The following is an 11254-nucleotide window of genomic DNA, read 5'->3' as shown; positions in this document are numbered from 1 at the left end:
ATAACTGTGACTGACCTTACCAAAGTCTGTGTTATATAACTGTGACTGACCTTACCAAAGTCTGTGTTATAACTGTGACTGACCCTACCAAAGTCTGGTATAAGTATGTCCGACATTAACGCTTATCTCCTATCTCTAAACAGATGTCAAATTAACACTTACTAAACACATACGACTTTCCCGATCGAGCTAAATTTTCCTTGTTAGGAACATTCAATAGAAGGTTAGGAGTGGCACTGTATATGTACCTTGTGATTCTGAAATTAATTTCGTCATATCTTATTTTACATTATTTTTAATTCTATCAAATTCACATTGACTGTAATTGAAACACAGCAATAATGGGGAAAAAACAGAATAATGATGTATAAGTAAATAAATGGAATGTTAATGCTCATATGAAAATATTCATTGCAAACGAATTGGATGATTTAATAATCACATCTCATTGTGAATGTTAATTGTATATTGTTGGTTTTAATTCATCTAACATTAAAAATTGACCTCGAATTTATATGTATGAATTCTGCACGTTGAGTTATTACAACTTGTTTGCGTGACAGAATAGAAATGTTCTGCGTGGAAAGTAATCCTTTTTGTGCCCCTTTTGTGCCCTTTTTAAACATTGTCATGTCTTATTACATCCCCGATATTCTATATTGTAGCCCAATGTGGAACCAGTAATATCGGATCTACTCACACTAACAAGATTGTGGGCGGGCACGTTGCCACCAAGGGAGAATTCCCTTGGCAGGTAGGTACATATCCCAAATAAAAAAAAACCAACATAATATACAAACATTATCAATATGAGGTAAATTACGTGTAATTTTTTTTCCTAAAAGACCCCTTACAGCATTTTCATATTGTGGCGGTATACACCTTCGGAGGCTGGAGTGTCGCCCTGTATACATATCTTATTTGAACCCTTTGGAAAATATCGAAGTAAAACAGATGTACTTTTGCGCCCCACCGTACAGATACTGTAAACTTGGAAATGTATGCCAGGGGAAAATTTATGCTAATTTCCTTTTGATCGCGAAAATTCCACCCACGCGTATTATTTTGATATCAATTTGGGTAATCTCGTACTACAAACGAATGTGGATCGATCGCGAAAATTACCCCAATTAACGCGAATAGTTTACATATCGAAATCGCGAAATTAACACAGTAAGACAACTAGTCTGTATTAGTTTGAAGTGTTTTGTACGGCGCCAATGTCACAATATTGTCAACTGGAATCAGTAACTATGGGTGATTGGTTCCCTGACCAACGTTCGTAGTGCCGTCACGCCGAACTGATGCATTGGACCCGGAAGCGTGATTACACACATTATACTGAAACGTACCAACGGGCGAACCTGTTCTAACAGACAAAGCAGGCAAAGGGCATCGAATACAATGTTATAGACTATGGTCTGTCTCGGCCAGGGGCCGCGGTGGCCGAGTGGTTAAGGTGTCCCGACACCTTAACACTAGCCCTCCACCTCTGGGTTGCGAGTTGGAAACCTACGTGGGGCAGTTGCCAGGTACTGACCGTCGGCCGGTGGTTTTTCCCCGGGTACCCCGGCTTTCCTCCACCTCCAAAACCTGACACGTCTTCAAATGACCCTGGCTGTTAATAGGACGTTAAACAAAAACAAACCAAACCAAACTGTTTCGGCCAGGGGAAAGAACACACTTTCTCAGTCTCGCGAGCCCACACTCACCTACAAGGCAAAATGTGAGGCAGTGTCAGGAGAGGAAATTGGAAAGAATATAAATGATATATTCCCAGATTGTGTCGTCTCCTATGACCATGCAATAGAGAAAGCAGGTACAATCCTTACGTCCTATCAGTAGGTTATTGTGATCTGTGATAACTATGAACAAATATGATACAAAGCAACCACAAAGCAGCATCGAGCTCAACTTGATCGGCATTTGTGAGGAAATGCTTTTGTAAAGTTGGAGTTAAAGGACTTAGAACTGGTAATTATACTCCTGAAGAACCAGCTATGGTCACCGACATTCAGCTTAGCTATGTTACAAGGGTACAGAAAAGAGAGATGTATCACAGTTTAAATGGTACATTTGAGCGATTCAATGCGAAGCCTTATCAGAATATTTCTGACCTTTCTGATAAAGATTCTGTTACGTATACTATACCAAAGTAGATGATCGGAATAAGGCCATCAGAGAGTATTCTGTAAGGCGGTGTCTGTAAGCTGGTACATATTTCAACATGTGGATCCTTGGTTTGGTTTGGTTTATTTTGTTTAACGTCCTATTAACAGCTAAGGCCATTTAAAGACGGCCTCCCGTGCGTGCGACATGCATGCGTGTGGCGAGTGCGTATGTGTGTTTTGGAAGGCTGTGGTATGATCGTGTTAAGTCTCCTTGTGATAGGTCGGAACTTTTGCCGATTTAAAGTGCTACCTCACTGAAGCATACTGCCGAAGACACCCAGCAGCACACCATGTGGATCCCATACCTCATATAACATCCAAATTTACTGTTGGAGCAAAAATGATATTATGTATTCAACTCTTTATTCGATTGTTATCATCTTTCAGTGTTAGATCTATTTGAATTGTTCATTTATGCAACAAATAATGATATTTATGTATTTACGTGAAGGCGATAAGAAAATGTGTTGCTATAACTAGGATTTCAAAAATAAACGTCTAGTTATAGACAAGTTTTTTCCACTAACGTATACATTCATTTGTAGTATATAATTTGAATTTCCCGGTGTCTATTTTTTGAAACACGTTAATTGGTTAAGAAATCTAAACCACGTGATTGTTGACCCAAGTTTTAGCATGCGAGCCCCACAGGATACTGAATGATTTTCAAGTCACACACAATCTTTGATTTTCTAAGGCAAAAACTAAAGAACTTAGCTTTTTCAACAAAAAAAGTCAGTTCTACATACAATCTAATTAAAATCTAGATGGTCATTCTCAGTACGTTACATACGGTTACATGAACATCTAACAACATCCCATAAGGGGTCACGTCAGGGTGACCTCTAGATGTGTGTATTTCACTTTCTGGTCGAATTGGCAATTTGTCGATGTCATCGAAGCAAAACATTTCGTCACAGCATGCATCTGAAGCAAACCATTTCGGCACAGTATATAACAATATCCGTTCTGGGACGAAATGACTTGAAACAAATTGACAGATTATACAAGATATGCACTCTAGTCGTGGTAATTCGGACATATAAAATTCACTTCCACGATACTATGGAGGGTTAAAAGGGACATAATTATATGTTTAACTTTTCTTGTTTGTTTAACCATTTAACTTATTGTTTTGATTATTGTTTCTTTATCTTTTATTTTTTCATTTCTTTATTTTTACATCGTGATAAGTGTTGATATTAAATTTCTTTTATTCAGCGGTAGATAGTTTGTGTTTCTTTGTTTCATATTCCTATTGCTGCAGACTGATGCTATAAACTAAGTAAAATTGTGTTTAACAATTTTAGATATTAGTCGGCTATTTCTATTTTGTGACCAAAAACTTTGATTTAATATGTCATTTTTTTCAGTTTCTGCTTGATAGTTTTATGGTTTTCAAATTTAGTGGTTTAATATCCCATTTTCTTCTTTTCCTATTTGGTTATTTAAGTATATTTTGTTTCACAACAACAATGTAAGTGTTTCAGAATTATGTCCCAAAAAACCCTTGATGCATTTTTTCCAACTATTCTAACACCAGGGGGCAGTAAAATATAAACATAAATATATAATCACGGGGCGCTCCCCAACAACCATCGACTGGTAACTTCATATTATGATTTTATCAAAACGGTTAAATCCTAGGCATTGTGCTTATTAGATATGTAATTATTAGTATTGAGACACCGTTTGTGTACCCATAAAATGTTTCTTTTTGACGATTTTTCCGTGTCGTTTTACGACATCGCTCAACTTTTGTGACGGAAGTGGGTCAATCAGCTAGACCAACGTTCATCTTTTCGATAACAAATCTAATCTCTTATGGAGTCGTAGGTTTCCAGTAGGTTTCCTAGGTCTAGTGTAAATGTTACGTGTTCATTCACGTTTTAGAGACAGGCGACGTTTAAATATGTAATATTTTTAAAATGTCTTTATTGTTTGTTTGTTTAATGAAATTGCTGTGTCGTTAGTTTATGCTTTGATGTCTTGATCAGCTGATATTTGTTTATGTTGTGGAGCAACGACATTTCGAGAATCATATCTCGTACACATTAGCTAAGTACGATGACACGAACTTTCAAGGAACTACGTATACTGTACATGTACTTCAGTACACACTAGCAGTATATTAAATAATTCTTTTTCAGTAATAGAAGTTTGTTTCTCAAATTCTTAATGAAATATAGATATGTTCTAATTAATGCTTTAAATTGTCAAATTATATCATCTGTTGCATTGATTAATAAATGAAATAAGTTTTCAAATATATTTAAACCCTTCACTTTTATGCACCAAAGAAAGCAATATGCAAGAAAGCTGTTCTGGCAAATTTTAAGCTAAAATATTGTCAATTATTATGTTGCATTAGGAAAAATTCTGTTGCTTTGGGTGTATAGAAAGATGTCATGCATTTTTTTTTTATCTTTTAAAATAAAATAAATTTCAATTTATTACAAAAAATTATCAGATAGAAAATTATTTGACAAAATCAAAGAGTTACCAGGTTTTATCTATCACAATTTTACAAAATAGTTTACTTTGAAATTTCATGAATTAGTAAATTTTCAAATATCTATAAGTTGCTTTATTATCAATTCCATATCAACATATTTCAACCCTTTGCTTACATGTGCCAAAGAAAACCATGTGCGAGAAACCTGTTCTGAGAAAATTTTACCAAACCTGGCACGTCCTTAAATGACCCTCGCTGTTAATAGGTCGTTAAACAAAAACAAACAAACAACTTTAAAAAAAATTCATTAAAATGTTTTTGAGACTGCATAAAATATGGTTTTCATTTCATTTTGTAGAAGTACTCTCTCAATTTCAAGCCATTTAGATATTAAGAAACAAATTTTCCACAATTTTCACTTCTTTGGTACTATTGCCACTGTAAGATAGTTAATTATTTATTATTGAGGGGCCGCGGTGGCCAAGTGGTTAAGGTGTCATGACACTTAATATCACTAGCTATCCACCTCTGGGTTGCTAGTTCGAAACCTACGTTGGAAGTTAACTGGCCATGGTACTGACCGTAGGCCAGTAGTGTTTCTCCTGGTACTCCGGCTTTCCTCCACCTCTAAACCTGACACGTCCTTAAATGAACTTAGCTGTTAATAGGAAGTTAAACCAAATACACAAAGTATATTAGTATTATATATATAGAAGAAGTATAGTTTGAACAGTTATCCTGCAGAAGAAAATGGAAGCTGACAATCAGTCCGGTATGTGCTGTCATTGTTATGTCTTTGGACAAGACCACTTTACCCTTTTTGTTCTGGATGGCATGCAATGGGCCTCTTGTATGTTGTTCAGTCAGGTAGTCACCAACTACTACAAGGAGACCCAGCCTCAGACTTAAAGATGCTACTTATTTTTTAAAATCTTGGCAAACTGGTCTACACTGCTACCTTACAAGAAGTTTAAATCATTTATTTGAAAAGAAAATATTATTTATTTTGCTTGGTAAGCTCCATTTCCTGGATGGCTTGTGGACAGACAGGTCTCCTGCATGTTGTTCAGAGGTAGTCACTAACTACTACAAGGTGACCCTGCCTCAAACTGACTCAGCTGGCTATTCAAAGGGTGATAAACAAAGCTAACAAATAACAAAGCAAATATATATAAGAGTAAGAGATAATTTGCCACTTAATTTTCAGAAACTCCAGGGCAAACTGGTGTACACTGCTACCTGATAAAAGGTTGAAAAAGTTATTTAAAAATAAAAATATGATTTATTATGCATTATTAAGCTTCCTTTACATGAATTATTGGTCAAATTCACATAAATAATTTAAAACTTGCTAATTACTTAATTTTCATCTGTGATAGAAAAAGGGAGATAACTCGCTCACCTGTTCTTGATATTAAATTACATGGGTAATAAGATATTTCCCTAAAGTTATATTCATGATCGATCAATTATCGATATGATGATGATTGATAATGAACTTATTAGTGATTCCCAACACTAGAGTCTACTGAAGAAGTTTTCGAATAAAAAAAATTAGACAATCTCCCAATTTGCTTGACACGGACCACTGACAAAGACGCTTGATACTGACTTTGAACTATGGGGAAAGTCCCGAAATGAAATTTACAATTTAATATATTGTATCAATATTCGGCAAAATCATCGGTTGATGGAAGTCTAACCGTTATATCGAAGTCTTGGAACTGGCAGTACGGGCGCTGTATGATCAATCTAATTAAAATCTAGATGGTCATTATCACTACACGTTTCTCATGTAACGTAGTGAGAATGACCATCTAGATTTTAATTAGATTGCTGTATGATATGCGGAACTACGAAAACCAGTCTAGTACTTCGAGCTCTTGGCCTACTGCCTGTGCCATTCAACCGGAGCAGACACGAAAATCCGGGCTCGGTGTCGTAAACACTTTTTTTAAACTAGGATTTTATCATCTGAGGATATAATATTGATATTATTTCGAATATTAAGGATAAAAAGCAGTGAGTGTATAATTTAGGGCCAAAGCTTAATCCAAACAATGATGAAGTGTTTCAGTCGGGCATTGGTAGGAATTTGAGAGTCACTGTTGCCATGGCTGCTGTAGGGAGTAATCCTTACTTCCGAAGCGATTGATTTGAGCACCCTCTGGCGATAGAATGAAGATGAAAAATTGCATAAGGGTTTTTTGGGACATAATTCTAACTTTCTATTTCTTACTTTTCCCCCTTTCTTTCTCTCTTCATTTTTAGTTTTAATCTTTCATGTAACATGTTTTAGCAAAAATAGTTATTTTACAAGTTGTAAAATTGGAGAACTTTAAAGTTTAAATATAAAATCTTAACAACAGTAAAAAAAAACAAAAACAAAAAAATAAAATGCACAATTGAAGATAAAATGTTAAAATAAAGAGTTTTGAATCCAAAAAAGTAATAACGTAAAATGAAGCATTAAAATTGTGAGAAATAAATCAGTAATGACAAATAATGAGAAGTTGCAATTAGAAAAGTAAAAAAAAGTAAGAAAAAAGATTGAAAATAGTATGTTTGACTTATGTCCCTTTTAACCCTCCATACGATACTGGAAGTAGTCATTTGATTGGCTAATCCAAAAGGTCACCCTGACGTGACCCCTTTTGGATATTGTTACATGTTCATGTAACGTAGTGAGAATGACCATCTAGATTTTGATTAGATTGTTCTACATACAGTATAGAAACTCCTAGCAGATGACATACATGTATAAGTGTATAAGACGAGTTTCAACTGTCTGTAGTATACGATAACGGAAAGATTCTCATTACTAACACTCACTGTATATTTTTTGTATTACACAGGTATCTCTGAGATACTCTAACCAGCACCTGTGTGGTGGAACCCTGATCGACTCACAATGGGTGGTCACTGCTGCTCACTGTTTCGAAGAGTAAGAATTGACCGTCTTTTTGTACGGAATAACCTGTCATGTGGCGCCATATACGGTATTGTGCAAGCATATACGGAGTACCACGGCATATACGGTAGTGTGACGTCTTATACGGTAGTATGACGGTATAAACGGTAGTGTGACGGCATATACGGTAGTACCACGGCATATACAGTAGTGTGACGGTATATATACGGTAGTATGACGGTATAAACGGTAGTGTGACGGCATATACGGTAGTGTGACGGCATATATACGGTAGTATGGCGGTATAAACGGTAGTGTGACGGCATATATACGGTAGTATGACGGTATAAACGGTAGTGTGACGGCATATACGGTAGTGTGACGGCATATATACGGTAGTATGGCGGTCTAAACGGTAGTGTGACGGCATATATACGGTAGTATGACGGTATAAACGGTAGTATGACGGTATAAACGGTAGTGTGACGGCATATACGGTAGTGTGACTGCATATATACGGTAGTATGACGGCACAAACGGTAGTTTGATGGCATATACGGTAGTATCACATCATGTTCGGTAGTATGACGGTATATTTGGTATAACATTAAACAGTACTATAGTACATATATACATTTGTATGTATATTGCTTGACGTGATCGATGTATAACACTATTTTGCTGTATATTGTTTCATGTTATCCATTTAATAATACTCTTCTGAGGCCTGGGTTCGAATCCCAACGCTGCCACCAAATGTAACGTGGACAGGGGGAACAACGGAGCAGTCACTCATCCAAGAGCTGGCCACGCTCGACGTTGGTTAACTTCGGTACACAGACACGACACTCAACCGCACAGTCACAAAAGCTATCTATTGGACTATGCAGCTGGAATGCCAATATCCATGAACCATCACATTATATTGCTTCACGTTATCCATGTATTACACTGTCATGTGGTACATCTATTTATATAATTATGTTGCAGTACAAACCACCATGGCTGGTCAGTCGGAGTCGGTATACATGATCAACATCACGTGTACTCGTCCAGTATACACCACGTGTCCAATGTCATTGTCCACTCCGGATACAACTCCAACAATAACCATAACGACATTGCCATGATGAAGTTGTCTTCACCCGTCAATCTCTCTGGCGATTACGCAAGAGCGGCATGTTTGCCAAACAGCAATGAAGACTTTGACTCTAACACGTGCACGGTTACTGGTTGGGGCGCCACCTACTATGGTTTGTTATCAATCATATGGCATTCATTATACAGTCTAGTTTTTTGTTTTAAATTATTTTTCAACAAGAAATATGAACAAACTAATCATACAAATATTGTATCGATGTGATGAAATACACCCATAAAAATATTTTTATATCTCTATAAATATACATTTTGTTAGTCACCTTTGACCCTACCAAACTTGGATATCGTATCAAATATACGATATATTTGGCAGATACAATATGTTGATTTGATTTTTAAGGTATCATGCTGAATACTATACCCATCCCCCTATAACACGCTCAATACATAATGTAAATTTAAAGATCCTAAAATAAATGATATCATATACTTGACCAAAACATTATGCTTTTAGAGATGAATTTGGATTCTATGGACGTTGAATCATTATAACAAGACAGTGTAGAATGCGACTACATTTGTATCAAACTGCCCTTTTTCAGAGATTTCATATTTGAACTTGACTTCCGTTTAGTCACGATATAACGGAAGATATTAAACTATTTACAGTAACCAATTTCCGACGTCATGACAGCGTACTGTCCCTTCTAATAGATTTTTAAACGACAAAACTCGCTTATATATAGCTATGCATAAAATAACAAATATTTCAGTTTCTACTCCTCCATATAAGTTGAAATGCTTTGTTGTATCTGTTCTAAATCAAAATATATGACAGATTAGGGGAAACGCTCGACAAACCTTTCTTTGTTATAAATATGGTTTCTTGAGGAATAAGTATCTGTATTGCGGTCTATGAAAATCTTCATTTAAAGTAAGACTATGTTTCTGCAGTAACTTATTGCAACACAAGCTCCAGCAATTATTCATTATTAAAAAAACGATCCCCGATTCAAATGAAGTGCGTTGAATTAGATAGGAGGATTAAAACCTGTTTTGTCGATATCATAAGGTGACAAATTGAGTATATTGAATTTGACTCGAAACTACCAACTCATCCAATGACATCGGTAAGGTTTGAACCGTAATTGAAGTCAATAAAATTATTGTATTTTGCCAGATGAGCACGGCCGTGCTCCATTGACCCGGTTTCTTGAGAAGGTTGACATCCCCATCCTAACAAACAGTCAATGTGAATACTACCTTGGACGACACGCAATCTACTCCGGCAATATCTGCGCAGGCTTCAGCGCGGGTGGCAAGGACGCTTGTCAGGTAGGGGGAAATTAAGCGATTGTGTCTTAGATTAGGAATGTTTATGTTGTAAAGAAGCTTGTCAGGTAGGGGACATAACCAAGGATTATAATTCTTAGATTAGGAATGTTTATAGGGAAAACACCCCCGCTACAAGGACAGTCACGTTCAGGAAGAAAGAAGTGGGAAAAAAAGAGAAAAAAAGAGAGAATATGTGAAAGTCACAAATAATGCTATGGGTTTAACATACATGTATCAATGGTGAAGTATCGCATTCACATGGACATTACGGAATAGTTTTCTTTGTACACATGTGCTGTAAATTTTAAATGCTATTGTACCTCACCGCCCAGACTTTCCCATTTTCTATGTTGGGTTTCCTACACCGCCTTTAATCAGAGACATATATAGATCAATATCTTAGTATCACACGGGCCATGATAGGACGCACATCTGTATGATACAGTGTTACTTTCGGCTCTGTTATCTAATATGCAAATATGTGAATATCTGATGTCTGGTGTGTATCGAGTCAGATTTTAGATCATTAACGCCGTATTAATATGACTTTCTGCTTTAGGGTGACTCTGGTGGACCTTTGGTATGTAAACATAACGGAGTATACAAGCTAGCTGGCGTGGTATCCTGGGGATACGGCTGTGGTGACGCCGGGACACCTGGTGTCTACACACGAGTATCATCCTTCCTGTCGTGGATACAACAAGTCAAAAACTCTCATTAAAACCTTCATACTGCCGTCTACTGTATTAAAACTATCATATATTATAGATTGTTGTTTTGATATCAAATAAACGATACAATGTATTAAGGTTGTCTGTCATGTTAAAAATACTCAATGCATATTAAAATAAGTATGTAACATGGTTTGTTTTGCTTTAAAATTAATATTCAATACGCGATTTAAAGGAATATAGAGAATATCTAACAGTGTCTTCAGTAATACCAAATATATTTCACGAATGGGGCTAATATTTTGATATTTTTCACGAGTGCGCAGCACGAGTGAAAATATCAAAATATTAGACTCACTGAAGACACTGTTAGATATTCTGTTTATTACATTTTTTATCAACGAAAAACCTACCCCGTATGCTAACTAACTAGGCCTACAGCGATAATTTGTAAACAAAAAAGTAGTTCCCCCTGTCCAGGTGCTGACATATATGTCGGGCTTTCTGATTGGTCAATTATTTTTGTATTTTCTAATCATTAATTTGATTGGTCAAATCAGCAAAAGGGATTTTTGATATTTCACTGGTAAAAATGTAATAAATATAATTA

The 11254-nt window shown here is 36.0% G+C and overlaps 1 protein-coding gene across 1 annotated transcript; it reads left to right on the top strand.

The window, feature by feature from the left end:
* Positions 1–661: 661 nt before the first annotated feature.
* On the top strand, positions 662–10782 carry LOC117319561 (prostasin-like; the record flags this gene model as incomplete). Its single annotated transcript, XM_033874350.1, has 5 exons — positions 662–754; positions 7482–7570; positions 8528–8790; positions 9819–9973; positions 10533–10782. Coding segments are annotated over 5 exons (762 nt in total), but the record flags the coding sequence as incomplete, so codon positions are not given.
* Between the last annotated feature and the right edge of the window lie 472 nt (positions 10783–11254).

This window comes from Pecten maximus, unplaced genomic scaffold (genome assembly GCF_902652985.1).
Source record: "Pecten maximus unplaced genomic scaffold, xPecMax1.1, whole genome shotgun sequence".
Lineage (NCBI taxonomy): Eukaryota > Metazoa > Mollusca > Bivalvia > Pectinida > Pectinidae > Pecten > Pecten maximus.
Note: the sequence above shows the minus strand (reverse complement) of the source record. Positions and strands in the feature narration are given on the sequence as shown.